General features: G+C 34.4%; 2 protein-coding genes across 4 annotated transcripts; both read left to right on the forward strand.

Moving 5' to 3' along the window:
* The first annotated feature begins 765 nt into the window (after positions 1 to 765).
* On the forward strand, positions 766 to 4,452 carry LOC115983726 (F-box protein At5g07610-like). Of its 2 annotated transcripts, none has more exons than XM_031106484.1 (2): positions 766 to 982; positions 2,870 to 4,452. In XM_031106484.1, exon 2 carries the CDS (start codon positions 2,904 to 2,906, stop codon positions 4,146 to 4,148), a length of 1,245 nt encoding a protein of 414 aa, XP_030962344.1. In that variant the 5' UTR covers positions 766 to 982; positions 2,870 to 2,903; the 3' UTR covers positions 4,149 to 4,452. The 2 variants fall into 2 exon arrangements, with proteins under 2 accessions (XP_030962344.1, XP_030962345.1); XM_031106485.1 differs by lacking the exon at positions 766 to 982 and adding an exon at positions 994 to 1,082.
* A 10,235-nt stretch (positions 4,453 to 14,687) lies between these two features.
* Positions 14,688 to 18,582, forward strand: LOC115986916 (F-box protein At5g49610-like). 2 transcript variants are annotated; one of them, XM_031110292.1, is made up of 2 exons: positions 14,688 to 14,816; positions 17,009 to 18,582. In XM_031110292.1, the coding sequence occupies exon 2, from the start codon at positions 17,043 to 17,045 to the stop codon at positions 18,282 to 18,284; it is 1,242 nt and encodes a 413-aa protein (XP_030966152.1). In that variant the 5' UTR covers positions 14,688 to 14,816; positions 17,009 to 17,042; the 3' UTR covers positions 18,285 to 18,582. The 2 variants fall into 2 exon arrangements, with proteins under 2 accessions (XP_030966152.1, XP_030966154.1); XM_031110294.1 differs by lacking the exon at positions 14,688 to 14,816 and adding an exon at positions 16,105 to 16,151.
* Positions 18,583 to 18,889: the final 307 nt, after the last annotated feature.

The raw sequence follows: 18,889 nt of genomic DNA on the forward strand, positions 1-18,889 counted from the left end.
TGGTAAAATCTCTGATGGTTGTATAAGAGATCTAGGGTTCAATTTCTGCTAATATCAAAAACTGATTGGTGTCTTGATGTTTAACTGGTAAAATCTCTGATGGTTGTATAAGAGATCTAGGGTTCAATTTCTGCTAATATCAAAACCTGATTGGTGTCTTGATGTGATGATAAAGAGCAAACTCCCTTAAAAAAAAAAAAAAAAAAGTAATTTTTATCACATATGCACGAATAACTGCACCAAAACTAAACTAGCGGGTGAGATAGAAAAGTTGAATATTGACTTTAATATCAGCTCTTGGATCAAACAAATATTTTAACTTCTTTTTTTTCTTTTCTTTTTTTTAACTTATCAAATTTTTACGAGGGCGTTTGGATACTGCTGAAACCCAAGTCTGCGTTTTGCGTTTTACCTTTTTTTTTTTTTTTTTTCCTGCACCGTTTCTGATTTTGGGGGACAAGAACACTGTTCACCACTGTTTGACACTGTTTACACACTGTTTGACACTGTTCACATACTGTTTGACACTGTTTACGGGTTAAAAAATATTAAAAAATGGGTCCCACAATACTATTCACACATTTAAAAATTATTTTGCTACAGTGTTTTCAGTTTTCAGTTTTCAGTTTCAGCAACAATAAGCTCAATCCAAACGGACCCTACTCACAAGTCACAACTCTGCACAAGTCACAAGTCTGAAGACTCTGAAGTCAGAACCACGCAATAATTACATCAACGCATGGAAACCCGAAAGTTAAGTTAAGTTAGAACTCACCACAACCACCTATCACTTCTCTTTCCCCACTTTTCTCTTCTCACCGAATCTAGAAACCATCGAAGTAAAAAAAAAAAAAAAAAACACTTTTCACTCAGTATTTATCGCCGAATCTAAAAACCAGTTTGGTCGGCGTAAGATGATGTTTTATTTTCCACACTCTCCGGAAAACATTGACTATGATCGGTCTCTCTGCTATTTAAAAAGGTAAAAAAAAAAAACTCTCTGTTTCATCTGATTTTTATTATCAGATCTGCCATCTTTCTCTCTCTGGATGATACTTTGATGTGATGCAAAAACCATACAGGTAGTAAAGATAGCTTCTTTTGTATTGTTTGAATTTATATTGATTAATCTTCATGCTCTGTTTGGACGCTGAGACACAGAAATTTGGTACTTAATTGAGAGAAATCAATTTTACTGTCACAAGAGGAGGTCTATTTTATGATTGTCACTATTTTATGGAATCCCGTTTCATCTTATTTGTTTTTCAAAACTTTTGGGACGTTTAGGCCTCTGAATTTCATGCTTTGTGTTTTCTAAGACAAAACTATATTTTGGAGAATTTAATGCCTTGGCTGTGCAAAGGCCTCGGTGATTGAGTTTAGAAAGGAATTTGAGGGACTAAAAAAGGCTAGAAACTGAGAGCATTAGGGTGGGAAGATCAGTTGTCTATGTATGTGATGTAAGTGTAGAATTTGAGATAGGGGATAGGGTTGTAGTTATAAGAGAGGAGGCACATATTTCTTTTAATACATTTAAAAAATGAAAAGAAAAAAAAGATAAGCTTTAAAATATTTTTACAGGTACTTGTAAGGGGAAAAAAAAAAAAGATTCTATCATACAACAACAGACAATAAACAAAGCCTTAGTCACAAAAGAGTGGCTATCATCTTTTTATGTATTATGAGAATATGCCACTGTGCTATCATTCCAATGGAATTTCTTCTTCCCACAAGAATTGGTGGCGGGTGTGGTTGTGGTTTCAAAACTTATTAGACAAAGTGTGAATTTTGCTGTATATTTATGTAACAATATGGTGGATTATCTATGTTGATTGTCTTCTTTGAATACTAGGCTTTTGCAATTATCTAGTCTAAAGAGGAAAGAGGGTTGCCTTTTCTTAAGTAGGGTGCGCTAAATATCCATAATTACAACAACAAAAAAATCTGCTTTGCTAGGACTGTAAAAAAGGATACATATAGTTGAGCCTAGTGCTTGAAAGACAAAATTAATTCATGGAGCCAACTTAGTTGAGTTATGTTGATTATAGCTTTATTTTATATGAATCACTTTATTTGAATGATTTTACATATGTCTTCAATACAAAATTCATATTTGGTTTGTATTATTTATACTAGCTTATGACCTCATGCATATGCATGGGAAAATTAAGAACGATCACAATCACATTCTACTTACATTATTTAATGTCTTTTTAATAGCAATCCTCGATTCTTATAGTGTTGTAAATAGCTAAACCAAAATTAAGAAATTGAATTGAACACTTGTCATCAAATTTGACTCTAATTAAAATCTAATTAGAGTCTAATTGGATTTTCCTTAGTTTTGCTTTAAGAGGTTCGATTGTTATTATTGTAGTTTTCTTGGTTTTTGTGTCAAGTGTTAACGCATCATTCATTTTGGCACAAAAATTAAAAATTTTAAATGGGACATGTGGGTCAAAATGCTTGTGTGGGAAAATGCTTCAAACTATGCATCCTTCATACTTTGTAGAAAACAGAGAAGCATTATGGGGAAATGCTTGTATACAATAATAAATTATTCCAGTGAAATATTTCTATGAAATGTGTTTTACTTTTATGTGACCCATACCATATAATGGAATCTAGAGAATAAATAAAACACTCCATATGTCTTCCATTCTGCTTCTTCAATTGGAGTCAAATCCCAATATAGGACAAAAGCAAACCATATTTACAGGTCTTGAAAACTGTATTAATTGGGACATTAGTTTGGACCTCTGTAATTTTGTAACAATTTAGTGTCACTGCAGATTTTTGAAGTGATTCTCTCTGTTATGACTTGGGTTTATACTTTATAGTAATACTTTCTTGTTTGTGTCATTTGCAGCTTGTTATGACTTGGGATTTTGTTCACAAGAAAAATGGAAGTCATTTTTTCAAATGAAGATTTAGCAAAGGAAATTTTAAGTCGCTTGTCAGCTAAGAACCTTTTAAGGTGCAAGTGTGTCTCCAAGAGATGGACGAGCCTTATATCTGATCCATCCTTTGTGCGTATTCACCATCAGAGGTCAAGATGCATTTCGGGACTCCTTGTTCAAGAGTTTGAGGAGTATGGGGGGAATTTTTGTGGAGATGATTATTTCCTTTACGCTAGGGTTAATGGTGAATTGGGCATATTTAAATTGATGGATGAAAGTTTCCCTCAACGGACTTCTGTCATTATGGCTTCATGTGATGGACTCATCTGTTATAGAAGTCGTCGAACTAGGGATGTAGAGGTGCTGGACATAGTTGTTTGGAACCCAATGACCCAGGAACGGTTAACCTTGAGACCCACTGACTGTCACGTTGGTAGCATCTTTGGATTGGCTTTCTACCCATTTGGTTCTTCAGCAAAGATGATCCCTTGCTTTAAAGTGGTCAGCATTCAGCATCTAAAACATGACCAAAATTCCTATTCCTTTGTGATCTACTCATCAGAGACAGGGAAATGGAAAACTTCCTTTGAAGTGTGCTATTGCAAGGATGAGCTTTATGAGAACAAACATATTTATGTTAATGGAAGGTTTTACTGGTTGACAAGCAATCAGAACATTATCACTTTTGAGGTGGATAAGGAGTTATCTGGAGTCATTACAGTACCAGGTCCTAAGTGGTTGGATAGAGATGTAAGACTGGCTTGCCTTGGGGATTCAGATGGGTATCTTCATTATGTGTGTGTAGATATGTCTGAACTTCAGGTCTGGATGTTAACAGATCCTTGCAAGTCCATTTGGGTTCTTAAGCACCATATAAATATAGATCAATTTGGTGAAGAATCAAGGGATCGGTATCTCCATCGTGTACGAAACTCTCCTGAAATGATTGGCAATTATTTTGTAGTGGACGCTCAAACTTTCCATGATGAAGTTGTGTATTTGTCTATACGAGGTAGGTTATGTTCATATGACTTCAAAACTGGAAGGCTGAGAACCTTCTTTTATGGTTCTTACCTGAGGCATCAAACTAAAGTTCAGGCGACTGTGCTCCCATATTCACCGACCTTGGTAACAATTGGCATTCCCTGGTTGAAACAGAATTCTGGTAGTTCTTCTATTTCTTTTGATTCAACATCTTTTAATTATGAAGGAAGACCTAGAAAAAAATTTAAAACAAGGAAGACCTAGAGAAAAATTGAAAGAACCCTTAAGGTCACCACATTGCTGCTCATTGAAATGGAAGTAATCAGTGCATTTATGTAAATTAGTAAGCATGGACCAGTCAATTTCATTGGCGTAAGTTTTTCTTTGACATGGCCACATGGAGGATGCTGTTTGCCTGTGACACTAATTTCTACTTATTTATTTATTTCTTCTTGTATTGGTTGCTAAGATTATATGGGATTTGTTGAACTTTTGGTTTCCAAGTAATTATGATTCTTAATTTTTAACCAATCGATAGAGCATGAGCATATATTGCTTTGCCTGTTTGTTGCAGATCAATTGTAACAAATTTTTTATATCTTTACTCTTTTCATTTTCCTAGTTAAATGAGATTATGTGTTGTTTTCTTTTTCTAGTTGAATTTGGATTTTACGATATTTCCCTTTTTCTTGTTGAATAAGGATTCTGAGTTGTTTTTCTTTTCCTAGTTGAAGTAGAAGTTCTTTATTTCTTTTGTTAAAGGAGTAGGAGAATATCTCTACAGTCTCTTTTGGGAGTGATGGAGCTGATGGATTCAGGTTCTTTTTTTATATTTAAATTTCTTGGTTAGTTGTGCAACAAAATGTGTGCTTGGCCGTGACTTCCTTATTCCAATTTGATGGATTTCTTTGGGGTAGAAAATTCCACTATGATTATTTTGATCCCCAATGTTGAGAACCTGTCAAGAGTTGATGATTACCGACATATATCATGTTGAAATGTGCAATATAAGTGTATTTCCAAAATTTTGCTAATAGACTCCATGGCTGCTAGAATGAAATTATTAACTCTTGACTCTTTTTATTTATTTTTTATAATCATATTAACTCTGACTTTGTCAAGGGGATGAGTATCTCTGAAAAAATCCTGCTTGCTCATGAGTTGGTGAGGGTTTATCGCTGAAAATTTAGGAGCAGTCAAATTGATCCAAAAGTTAAACTGCTTTATAAGTGATTGCAAATTCTCAAAACCTTAACGTTTCACCAAAGCCAATCACCAACTACGAATTCCTTAAACGAGAGCTTACGAGGATCCTATGATGAAAGAGAAACAAAGCCTCCTAAGCCAGCAGGAACGCCGGCATTCTTCCGTATTACCGTACATTGTTGTCCAATTTTCTTTGTGCTTCAGAGCTAGGGTTTCTAGAATCTTGGTTTCTTCTGTTCTTTGTGTTCTTCAATTTTTTTTTCCTTAGTGTTTGTTTCTTGGTAATTTATAAGTTTTTAGCGTTTGTAATTATGTATATGAATGAATGTTAAATGGGTGGGTTGTGCGGGTTGGGTGGGATGGGTTCGTGAGGTATTTTTTCTTTTGATAAGTAAGGTGTATCATAAGCCCAAAATATTTTATGACTATAATTGGATGATTCTTTTAAGTGTGGAAAAGGTATTAGACAAGGGGCTCGTTTTCCTCTATCTTTTTGTCTTTGAAATGGAGGCTTTATTAAAATAACGAGATCAAGATTCAGTTAATCTCAGAACTTTAGAGCATGTTTGGGTAAGCTTTTTTCATCACTCAATTTCCGTCACTCAATTTCCATCACTCATCACTCATAATTCATCACTCATCACTCATTTTTTCACACTCATTTAGCAACATCACTTTTATTTTCATCACTCAATTTTTTCACACTATTCATAGGTCCCACACCTGTCAGCCAGTACAGTTTTTTCTTTTTTTTTTAGTACCCAACTCACCGAAGCTAATATAAAAAAAAATAAATAAATAAATAAAATAAATAAAAAACCGAACAGCCAACCCAGGAAAAGAAAAAGAAAAAAAGAACAACGCCAACCCAAAAAAAAAAAAAAATTGAATGACCAACCTAGGAAAAGAAAAAAAAACAAACAGCCAACGCCACCCAAAAAAAAAAAAAAAAAAAAAAAAAAAAAAAAAACCTGAACGGCTAACCCAGGAAAAGAAAAAAAAAAAAAAAAAAAAAAAAAAAAAAGTCAAAAGGTGGTCAAAAGTGGCGGCTGTGGGTCCCCTATTTGGCTGTTTTCAGTTTCCATAACTCATAACTCAAAAATCAGAGAATTGAGTGATGGAAACAAAGTTATGGAAACAGAGTTATTGTTTGCCAAACAAACTTTTTACTATGGGTCCCATCATTTTTGAGTTATGAGTTATGGAAACAGAGAATTGAGTTATGGGCTCTTAACTTCCATCCCAATGTCTGGGCAAAGAATTACTTATTTAACCTTTGTAGATGATCTTTTACTATTTGTAGTTGCTGATCTTCCTTTAAAACAACTGATAAGGGATATCCTGAAGGATTTCAATGGTCTCTCTGGTATTTTGTGTTGCTGTAACTCCTGATCTCCAGCGACAAATCCTTTCTGTTCTGCAATTCAAAGCAGGAAACCTCCCAATCATATTTTTGAAATGCACTAGAAAGCTTAGCTCAAAGCATTGCAATCCTCTAACCGAGAAGATCACTGCTAGACTTAATTCTTGGATTGCAATCCTCTTTCTTACGCAAAGTCTTAATTCACTCGATGCTGCATAGCCTCCAGATGTACTGGTCATGAATGCTCATGCAGTGCTCCCTAAGTGGGATCAAATATGCACTCAAAATGGAAGGTTTAGGGCTTAATAGGGTGGAATATTGGAATATGGCAGTACTTATAAGCCACATATTGAATATGTCCACTCAAGCTGGTTTCTTGTGGGTAGCATAGGTCCATGAGGTGTTTTTGAAGGGCAACTAGGTAAATGTCTCTAGATAGTGAAGGTCCCCAAGAGTGTACATAGAGGTGGTGGAAATTATTGAAACTTAGGGAAGTGGCTAAAGAGACTTATTAAAAAAAAAAAGTTTTGGGATGAAAGGGGTTTTTTTATATTTTATTTTGGGTGTGACTAGATAGATGGCATCTTAAATGTTTTATTTTATTTTATTTTATAAATTTTATTTTGCTTAGGTATTTTTTATCAAGTTTTCTGGACATAGAATAGTCTATGATGTAGTAAATGCCGTTGAAGCTAAGTTATTTTAGTTAGTGTTTTGAAGAATAAGGATCAAATCTGGAAGCCAACAAGATCTGAAAACCTGGTTAGAATCCAGGGCAAGCTGAATCTACTGAAGGTCAAGGAAAAGTACAACGCAATCTGGTCAACTCCTTCTTCTGGAAAAATTCAACGCAAGAAAGAATAGTTGTCTTGGTGTAAGCTAATATGATGTTCAATGCAATTCGTAAGTATAGTTTCATTGGTTGGCTTTCCTTGAAGGACATATGATCAACAAGAGCAAGGTAGCTGCATTGGGCTTAATAGGGGACTGTGCTTGTCTTTTCTGTAGGAGTCTCTTGTTTTTTGAGTGCTCTTTACAAAGATAATTTAGATGCATGTCATGGGGCTTGCTGGGTGAATTATTTCCCTTCTGAATAGGATAGTATGGCCTGCTTGGTTTTCTTGCCTCCCTTTGCAAAGTGGTATTGTGGGCTTCAGTTTATCATTTGTGGCTCCCAAAAAACTACTGAATTTATGGAGGAGAAATAAAAATAAATGAAGCAAATTGTTAAGAACACTAAAAGAGTTGTCAAAGTCAAACTGGATATCTAGATGTGCTTGAGATGGTTGTTTGAATCCCAATGACCTGAAAATAGATAACCCTAAGACACTGTCTGTCATGTTGGTGACATCTTTGGATTGGCTTACTACCCATTTGGTTCTCCGTCTAAGATTATCCCTTGTTATAGTCCATAATATGACGAATTCCTACTCCTTTGTGATCTACTCATTGGAGACAGGAAAATGGAGAACCTTGGGGATTCTGGTGGGGTGATTTCAATATGAAGAATGAAGGTTTAAGAAAAGCTTGCCTTGGGGATTTTAGTGGGGTGATTTCAATATGTACATGCAGATCTGTCTGACCTTAGGGTCTGGATATTAACAGATCCTTTTAAGCCTACTTAGGTTCTCCAGCACCAGTTGAATATAGATCAATGTCATGAAGAGCATCCATCTATGGATTAGATTCTCCATTTTGGGCGGTTTTCCTAGGACTATTTAGAGCAGGATCATTTAGCACTGAATACTCCATGATGAAGTTAGGTAAAAAGTTAGTCAAGCTCGTGTGGTTAACTAGATTTGATCATGCCTTCATGGAGTTCTTGGCTTTTGGTATATCATATCACTGGTGTTTTTTTGCCATATAGCATGATTTTTCTAATGTTTTTGTTTTGTAGCATCAGGACCAAACATATTATTTTAAGTAGCATCTGTAGTCTCAAAGACTCGAGTTCAATGAAGGAACTTTAGTCTCAAAGACTCCAGTTCTAAGTGGTGGCAAAGCTAAGGCAAACTAAAAACAGTTCAAGTGGATCTAGAGTTTGAAAAAAACTCAAGATCCTTCTAGCATTGATCAGAGCTCTTCTCTTCTCCAAATATGTTTCTCCCTTTCTCTTCTTTGATTCGATCTCACTACCTAGGTTCTACTTCTGCTAAATAACTATTATGTTTGGTTTTCCTACCACATAAAAAATATGTTAGGGAAATCATGCTAAATGGAAAAAAAACCTCTCAAAGATCACACACCAAATCTCATCGCATATACGGCATCTTCCTTATCTATCTGGTCCTAAACCTTTTCAAGTTTACCATTTTTTGGTTGAGCATAAGGACTTCTTATGTAAAGGATTTATACTAAGTTGAAGGCTGTGAAAAGGATTTTAGGTATCAATAAATAGGTTTTTTGTTGGATTTAACTTTTTATCAAAAGGTCGTAAGAGTAAGATTAAATCTTGAGTTAGTTCAAAATAGCATGCTTCAAAGACCTAGTGACCCTACCCTTGCTTCTAAAGAAAAGAGTGTCTTCACTTAACGCAAAACTCTTTTGTTGGTTGAAAAATGTTTTCTCAAGCAGAAAGCCAGGGTTAAGTGGGTAAATCTAGGTGATCAAAATACCTCAAACTTTTATAAGATGGTAACCATAAAAAAAAAACTCAAAAAAAGTACCATTAAATATAGGCACAAAAGGTAGTAAAGGGCCAAAATGGGTAACTAGCCATAATTTTCTAACTATATAGTTAGTAGTTCTAGTTCCCAAACTATATTATTTACTAGCATCTCGAGTCTATGAGACTTGATTTTGGCCTATAAATCGAGTCTCAGAGACTCGATTTTCATGGTCTAATTATGTCCAATGTGGCATATTTTTCCACGTGGCGACCACATGAAAATCGAGTCTCTAAGACTCGATTTATAACCGTTATAAACAACAGATCAGAGACCAGAACATATCAGAGAAGAAAAGAACCCCAAAAAAAAAAAAAAAAAAAGAGAGAGAGAGAGAAGAACCCAGGCAGCGCGGCGGTGCATGACCCAGGCCAGGCAGCACGACGATGCGTGACCCAGGCCAGGCAGTGCGCACTGTGCATGACCCAGGCAGCGCATGATCTAGGCCGCACGAGACCCAGGCCACGCGCGACCCAGGCAACACTGGTTGAGATTTGATCTGATCTGAGTCTCTCCCTCTGATCTGGATTTCTTAAATTTTTTTTGGGTATTTCGGCTTATCTAATCTAATCTGAGTCTCTCCCTCTGATCTGGATTTCTTAAAAAAAATTTGGGTATTTCGGCTGATACGAGAGACTTGGAATTTTTTTGAACTTTTTTGGTTTATAAATCGAGTCTTAGAGACTCGATTTCTACGTAGGAAACAAATGCCACATTAGACCATGAAAATTGAGTATTTGAGACTCAATTTATAGGCCAAAATCGAGTCTCATAGACTTGAGATGCTAGTAAATAATATAGTTTGGGAACCGGAACTACTAACTATATAATTGGAAAATTATGCTTAGTTACCCATTTTCGCCGGTAGTAAAGCCTTAACTGTTGAATTGACTCTTTATTATCCAATTCAATTTCCAATTCAAACAAACCAATATATGAACAAAACCGAATGATAGCAACCATAGCAAAAATCATGGTTGTCAAAATCATGATCTGGATCCTACGATCTTACGATTTTATGATTTTACAATCCCACTTATCCAAAACAATTCGGATCTTTCAAGAACCTTTGCGATCATTCAGGATTGGTAGGATTGTACAATTCTGACAATTCTAAACGACCTTGGTTTCTTGTAATTTTCTTTAACTTGACAAAAGGTTCAGTTGGATCTAAATGAAAAATAAAATCCTAATAGACCAAGTTTTTCCACTCTAATGTAGAGAGAGTGTCAATTGGATCCAAATAAAAAATATCCCAATAGAGTGTCACATTTTGAAGTTTTTGGCCTCTTTAAATGATGCTTACAAATCGATGTAGTTATGTATGGTAATTATATCAATGAATGTATATTTATGTGATTATTTAACATACTAATGTGTATTTTTTTTTTCTCAAATAATGTAGGATCTTACGATCCACAATCCGTTTTTATGATCTACAATCTTACTTACCTCTTACAATCCTACGTAGGATCCCGATTTTGGCAACTTTAGCAAAAACAAATAAATCCAATCAAGAGGCCTAAGAAGACAATTTTGAACTCTTAGCAGCAATCACTAGGTCATTTGCATTTCTATTGAATTCAAAGAGGAATTATAACATAAAAGCCCAATTCACCTTATATCTATCAAATCTTGAAGGAGTCCATCGTACTTGAGGAAATTGCACAAATACTATTTAAAATTTAAAATCCATGTCCCTAAATTGGAATATAGCAAATAAATAATCAGCTTAAAAAAAAGGTCTATTATTTATAACCGTTATTTTAGTCCCAAATTTTACATTTAATTGCCTGTATAAAATTTGTGAAAAAAAATTGCCAATATAAATGTTTATATTTTCTTTTAGAAGCTAAACTCGGAGATGAAGATGAGAGAAAGGAAATTTCTCATTGAATGAATACGAAAAGTAAGTAACATAACAATTGGATGAAACAAAACAAAAGAAATTAAAAAGCAAGCTTTTTAATTTTAATCTAAATCTGGTTCTTGTTTTGCACCTTTTTGGATTCTCAATACCAAAATTACTCTAAATTCTTTTGCTTAATGACCAAAATGTTAGACAAAAAAACATCCGTCCTTGCGCATGGGCTACTCCTCTTCTCTGTGTTACTCTGTTGTTTCTCATCCTTGCCCATAGGCTACTCTTCTACTTGATATTTTTTTTTTTTTTTTTTTTTTTTCTGATATAAGATAGAATTCTACTCTAACATAATCTAAATGTATATGAATGTGAAGTTCCCTTTTGGAGACTTGAACTTTGGCCCTTACCCTCCCCCCTCCACCCCATAATAACTTTTAATTTGTAAAATAACTATCACACCAAGAGTGTATAGTGATCCCCTATTTGGTTTTTATTCTCTTATTATCTTGTTCTACGTCAAATCTGTTAATAACATGGTGGAGTTGCCTTTCTGAGCTAGGAAAGTCAATCAATGATATAAAAGAGATTGTAAGTGGTTAAAATTTGTTTAATAAAATTATATCCCCCCATTAACAATGCCATCAATTCTTTTATGTGGCGTTTGGTATGGGGTCATGTTTTAGGATTTCCAGGAATGTTTAAAGATTCTCATTTTTTTTACAAGATTTTTACAAACTATTGTAGTAGCAAAATATTATTGGTTCGCACACTTGCATCACTTTTTACTTACCAATAACCACTCACCACATTAGCAATTTGTAAAAAGTTTTTGTTGTGACATTTTCCACCTTTTAAAGGCCATAAAAATTAATAGATTAAATCTAAAACAAAATAAACAAGCCTAAAAAAATTAACCCAACAACAAAAATTACCAATGATAAAACTAACAAAAATTAAGCCAATCAACCTATTTTACCCAAAACAAACAACCTGGCCCTTCAAAATTTTTGAACAAAAATCTGTAGTGGTTAAGTAGTAAAGTCAAAGGTTAGAGCTGTCGCACATTCTGCTGCTCACACATAATGAGCAGCAGAACTGCCCCCTTAACTCCAAGTCCTAGTTTCTAGAGAATCAACAGTCCACCATCACCAAAACCAACTACCCTAGTGGCCACAATACGGCAGCCCAATGACTTTCAAAATTATTATTTTTGTGTTTGTTTCTTATGTTTTTAGGTAAACCCAAATGTTTTAAAAAACGGACCGGACCGGACCATCCAGTTTGACTGGTTCAACTAGGAATAGGATACAAGTCCAATTTGGCAAAAACCTTTAAAATCCGGGAACTAGAGGCAAATCTGGTTTCTAAAACCATAGGTAAACCAATATTAACCATTAGTTTAACCACAATTATATGTGCTGAGTTGAATGAATAAATTTTAATTGAGGTGGCACATTTTGGACCTTTCCTTCTTTTCTTACATAAGTGTGAAAATGTAAGAAATAGAGAGTAAGATCAGTACTAGCCTAAGGTACTGCTACACAAAACAACTAGACCACTGCTCTTAGTATTGATCTCTTTTAAATTTTTTATCAAAGAACTCGATTTTACAAATATCGAATTGTATTTTAAAAAGAAATTATACCAAATTCAACATTTCTAAAAATGAGTTCTATGTGGCCTTTTTTAATTGGAAAAGTTGCATTAGAGACATCCACCATGGCACAAAGCACATGGAACTTGATTTTAATGATATTAAGTTCAGAAGAACTCGATTTTGCCAAAATTAAGTTTTAAAGCAGGAATATTTTGCTAAATAGTTTGAAAAAAGTGACAATTTGCTACATATTTTTCAAAATAGTGGTGTGTTTGGATGATATGATTTGGGCATTTGGATTTAAATTTGAATGATTAAAATCCAAATAACTTGTTTGGAAAGTTTAAAAAATGTCAAAATTTTGGATTTGACAAATCCATTAAGTAGGGGTGTCAATTCAGGTTACCGTGTCGGGTTCGTGTCATGTCGAGGTAGGGGTATTAGACTAAATGGCTCAACCCTAACCCGACCTGTTAATTAGGCGGGTTGACCTGACCCAACCCATTTGACACGTTTAATAAACGAGTCGTGTTGGGTTGACATGAATATAACACAACCTATTTCAACCTGCATAATATTAAATATAACATCCAAGGGTTATGAATTTTTGTTGTTTTTCACTGATGGATATACGGATGTTATGGATCCAAGGGCTATGAATTCCATAATCTGCAACATATGAAATACACTTTTTTTTGCTTTTCAGCATTTGCATCTTATCACATGTTTATAAGATGGCCAACAAGCATAATAATATAATATCAAGTTGTCTTATTATCATTCAAAGAAACTAAAACAAGTGGACCATATCATGCAATCAAGAAAAACACAAGGCACATGGGTTCAAAGTTTACCGTACAAAAGCTGAAAAGCATCATGCAAAAAAAAAAAAAAAAAAAAAACACCACATTAGAGAGAGAGAGAGAGAGAGAGATAACCGGCTTGAGAGTTTACACTTGAGTTTGACTATTGAGAATTGGCATGAGAAGAAATAATACAGCTGGAATAAAAAAATAAAAAAAAGATATTTATAAGAAGGTTTAGAGGTTTAGGGTTTGTAAGGTTTAGAGATTTATGGTTTGTGAAGTTTTAATTTTCAATTATATCCCTTGTAAATTTTTGTAATTACTTACTTTTCTTTTTTAATTTAAAATATATTATGTATATAAAAGGTATTTGACAAATGTAAAATAAATAATTATTTATATGTTATACGAGTTAAACGGGTTGTATTAAGTGAGTCATTTCGGGTTTGACACAAATAAATTGACGTGTCAAACGTGTCTATTGCGGGTTACGCGGGTTGACCCGCTTATGACACGTTTCTTATCGTGTCGTTTTCGGGTTGACCCGTTTATGACCCAAACCCATTAAGGCCCAACCCTAACCCGAAAAAAACCATGTTGGGTTCGTGTCGTGTTCGCGGGTTGGGTCGAACATTAACACCCCTACCATTAAGGATTTTGAACCTTTAAAATGCTTTAATTTGAAATAACTCCTCAAATCAATGCTTGATTTCAAACTCAAATCCAAGTTCTCAAACGTAGCCTAGAATTATTTAACCATTTTGGCCTATGTATGGCTTAAAAAATATGACTTTTACGTTAAGTATAAATAATTTTTTTTTTTTTTTTTTTTTTTGGCGGGGTAGGAAATACACTAGGTATAATAAGAAAGGAAGACGACTGACAATGGTAAAGAAAAGTCTCACCTACAGTGAGAAAACGCTCCTTGCAAGAGGAGAGAAAAATACCCAATAGGTATAATTTTTGAAAACCCAATAGGTATAATTTTTTTTTTTTTTTTTTTGAAAACCCAATAGGTATAATTTGAAACCATATATATTTGTAATTGTGATTTTTTTTTAATGGTACCTAAGTATTTTGCACAAGACTAAATTAATGGGTGGGATAAAAAGTTGAAGATTCACTTTTTAATCTCAGCTCTAGGAATAAACAATTTTAAATTTTTTTTTTTACACCTCTCAAGTTCTCAACTCACTAGTCACAAGTACTATATCGTAATAATTACACGAATGAATGAGCTCACCACAAAACACTTATAACTTCTCACCGAATCTAGAAACCATCGAAGTCTAAAAAAAAAAAAAAACACTTTTCACCAAGTACATATCGCCGAATCTAAAAACCAGTTTGGTCGGCGTACGATGATGTTTTATTTTGCACACTCTCCGGGAAAACATAGACTATGATCGGCCTCTCTGCTATTTAAAAAGGTAAAAAGAACTCTCTGTTTCATCTGATTTTTATTATCAGAACTATCATCTCTCTCTCTCTCTGAATGATACTTTGATGTGATGCAAAAAGCATACAGGTAGTAAAGATAGCTTCTTTTGTATTGTTTGAATTTATATTGATTAATCTTCATGCTCTGTTTGGTTGCTGAGACACAGAAATTTGGTATTTAATTGAGAGAAATCAATTTTACTGTAACAAGAGGAGGACTATGTTATGATTGTCACTATTTTATGGAACCCCTTTTCATCTTATTTGTTTTTTCAAAACTTTTGAGACTTTTAGGCCTCTGAATTTCCTGCTTTTTGTTTTCTAAGACAACTATATATTGGAGAATTTAATGCTGTGGCTGTGCAAAGGCCTAGGTAACTGAGTTTAGAAAGGAATTTGAGGGACTAAAAAAGGCTAGAAACTGAGAGCATTAGGGTGGGAAGATCAGTTGTCTATGTATGTGATGTCAGTGTAGAATTTGAGATAGGGGATGGGTTTGTAGTTATAAGAGAGGAGGCACATATTTCTTTTAATACATTTTTTTTAAATAAAAAGATAAGCTTTAAAATATTTTTGCAGGTACTTATAAGAAAAAGAAAATAGATTCTATCACACAACAACAGACAATAAACAAAGTAGTGAAGATAGCTACTTCTTCTTCTTCTTCTTTTTTATTTTTATTTTTTGAACTTATATAGATTAATCTTCTTGCTCTGTTTGGTTGCTGAGAGAGAAGTTTGGAATTTAAAATGAGAGAAATCAACTTTAAGAGAGGACTACGTTAACGTTGGTTTTTTTTTCTTGCATTTTAAAAATCTTTTGAGAAGTTAGGACTCAGAATTTTCATGATTTTGGTTTTCAAAGACAACTTTATTGAGTTTTTTGAGGATTGGGAGAAATTTGATTATGGTTCTTTTTCTTTTTCAACTGCACACTATTCACAAATTGTACAGAAATTTGATTCCCAGCTCTTCTTAGCTCTTTTGAACAAAAGTCAAAGCTTTTTATTTTCCTATTGAAGCGTTCATGTAACACACCCAACTACTTTTGAGTTTTATAAAAAACCTCATAACCCTTTTCTGTAACTGTTCTAAATCCACCACTGGCAGGCATAGACAAAAATTCCAAATTTTCCTACATCAGTTATAACTATATGAATAACTGAGTGTGAAAATCTGGTAGGAGGATATGGTCTAGTTTGGATAGCTGCCTATATGGTGAGTAATTTCTACTTGTTTGATGTGGCTGTTTGGACTTAGAGAGAAAGGAACTCACGTTTATTTGAGGATAAAGAATGTTTGATGGATCAACTTAAGTCACAGCTGGTTGGCACTTTATCTGATATACTTTCAAGCTTTCTTTGTTAATCTTTCTTTCCTTTTCTTGTTTTTAGGGTTCTGTAGTACCCTACCTGTATACTTGGACCTTTTTTTTTTTCCTCTCTCTCCTCTTCAATAAAATTTTTATTTACTGATAAAAAAAAAATCAGATACAAAAGATGGGAGAGACTCAGGAACCAAAATACCAGAAAAATTTTAGTTCAAACAAAACCTGGCATCCTTGCACTCCTTACGCTTCTAATTAGTTAATATTCTGATCTAGTTCCGAACCTACCAATTTTCTTGTGTTGTGCCTTTCCCTTCCTCCAAGCAGCATTGATATTGATCTTAATCCAGCCCCGGGTGACACCACCCTTCTTCCTTATCCCTTAATATACTATACTTATCATTTGCGTTCTTCGGGCAAAACTTGCCATAGCAGCCTTAATTTTCCTATGGAATTCTAGAGGGTCCAACTTTACTTTTTTACATAGCTTCAAGCTATGCATCCTCCATACTTTGTAGAAAACAGAGAAGCATTATGGGAAAATGCTTGTATACAATAATAAATTATCCAAGTGAAATGTGTTTTATGTGACCCTTAACATATAATGGAGTCTTGAGAATAAATAAAACACTCCATATGTCTTCCACTCTGCTTCTTCAATTGGAGTCAAATGTCAATATAGGATAAAAGTGAACTGTATTTACAGGTCTTGAAAACTGTATTAATTGGGACATTAGTTTGGACCTCTGTTATTTTGTAACAATTTGGTGTCACTGCTGATTTTTGAAGTGATTATCTCTGTTATGACTTGGGTTTATACTTTATAGTAATACTTTCTTGTTTGTGTCATTTGCAGCCTGTTATAACTTGGGTTTTTGTTCATAAGAAAAATGGAAGTTATTTTTTCAAATGAAGATTTAGCAATGGAAATTTTAAGTCGCTTGTCAGCTAAGAACCTTTTAAGGTGCAAGTGTGTTTCCAAGAGATGGATGAGCCTTATATCTGATCCATCCTTTGTGCGTATTCACCATCAGAGGTCAAGATGTATTTCGGGACTCCTTGTTCAAGAGTTTGAGGAGTATGGGGGGAATTTTTTTGCAAGTGATTATTTCCTTTATGCTAGTGTTAATGGTGAATTGAGCATATTTAAATTGATGGATGAAAGTTTCCCTCAACCGTCTTCTGTCATTATGGCTTCATGTGATGGACTCATCTGTTATAGAAGTCGTCGAACTAGGGATGTAGAGGTGCTGGACATAGTTGTTTGGAACCCAATGACCCAGGAACGGTTAACCTTGAGACCCACTGTCTGTCATGTTGGTACCATCTTTGGATTGGCTTTCTACCCATTTGGTTCTTCAGCAAAGATGGTCCCTTGCTTTAAAGTGGTCAGCATTCAGCGTCCAAAACATGACCAAAATTCCTACTCCTTTGTGATCTACTCATCAGAGACAGGCAAATGGAAAACTTCCCTTGAAGTTTGCCATTGCAAGGATGAGCTTCACGAGAACAAACATATTTATGTTAATGGAAGGTTTTACTGGTTGACAAGCAATCAGAACATTATCACTTTTGAGGTGGATGAGGAGTTATCTGGAGTCATTACAGTACCAGGTTCTAAGTGGTTGGATGGTGGTGCAAGACTGGCTTGCCTTGGGGATTCAGATGGGTATCTTCATTATGTGTGTATAGATATGTCTGAACTTAGGGTCTGGATGTTAACAGATCCTTGCAAGCCCATTTGGGTTCTTAAGCACTATATAAATATAGATCAATTTGGTGAAGAATCAAGGGATCATTATATCCATCGTGTAAGGCACTCTCCTGAAATGATTGGGGATTCGTTTGTAGTGGATGCTCAAACTTTCCATGATGAAGTTGTGTATCTGTCTATACGAGGTAGGTTATGTTCGTACGATTTCAAAACTGGAAGGCTAAGATTCTTCTTTAATGGTTTGTACCTGAGGCATATGACTAAAGTTCAGGCCACTGTGCTCCCATATACACCAACCTTGGCAACAATTGGCATTCCCTGGTTGAAACAGAATTCTGGCAGTGCTATTTCTTTTGCTTCAACATCTTTTAATTACCAAGGAAGACCTAGAAAAAAATTGAAAACAAGGAAGACCTAGAGAAAAATTGAACGAACCCTTTAAGGTCTCCACATTTTTAAACTGATGCTCATTGAAATGGAAGTAGTCAGTGCATTTATATAAATTGGTAAGCATGGACCGGTCAATTTCATTGGCCTAAGTTTTTTTTTTGAACATGGCCCCATGGGGGATGCTGTTTGCCTGCGGTACTAATTTCTACTTATTTATTTCTTCTTGTATTGGTTGCTAAGATTATATGGGATTTGTTGAACTTTTGGTTTCCATGTAATTTTGACCATTGACTTCTAATTTTTAACCAATTGATAGAGCTTGAGCATATTGCTTTGCATGTTTGTTGCAGATCAATTGTAAGAAATTTTTTGCATCTTTACTGTTTTCATTTTCCTAGTTAAAATGAGATTTTGTGGTTTTCTTTTTTATTTTTTATTTTTATTTTATATATATATATATAGTTGAATTTGGATTTTACGATCTTTCCCTTTTTCTAGTTGAATTAGGATTCTGAGTTGTTTGTCTTTTCCTAGTTGAAGTAGAATTTCGTTATTTGTTTTCTTGAAGGAGTAGGAGAAAATATCTGCATTCTCTTTTGGGAGTGATGGAACTGATGGATTCGGTTTCTTTTT

This window comes from Quercus lobata, chromosome 4 (genome assembly GCF_001633185.2).
Source record: "Quercus lobata isolate SW786 chromosome 4, ValleyOak3.0 Primary Assembly, whole genome shotgun sequence".
Taxonomy (NCBI): domain Eukaryota; kingdom Viridiplantae; phylum Streptophyta; class Magnoliopsida; order Fagales; family Fagaceae; genus Quercus; species Quercus lobata.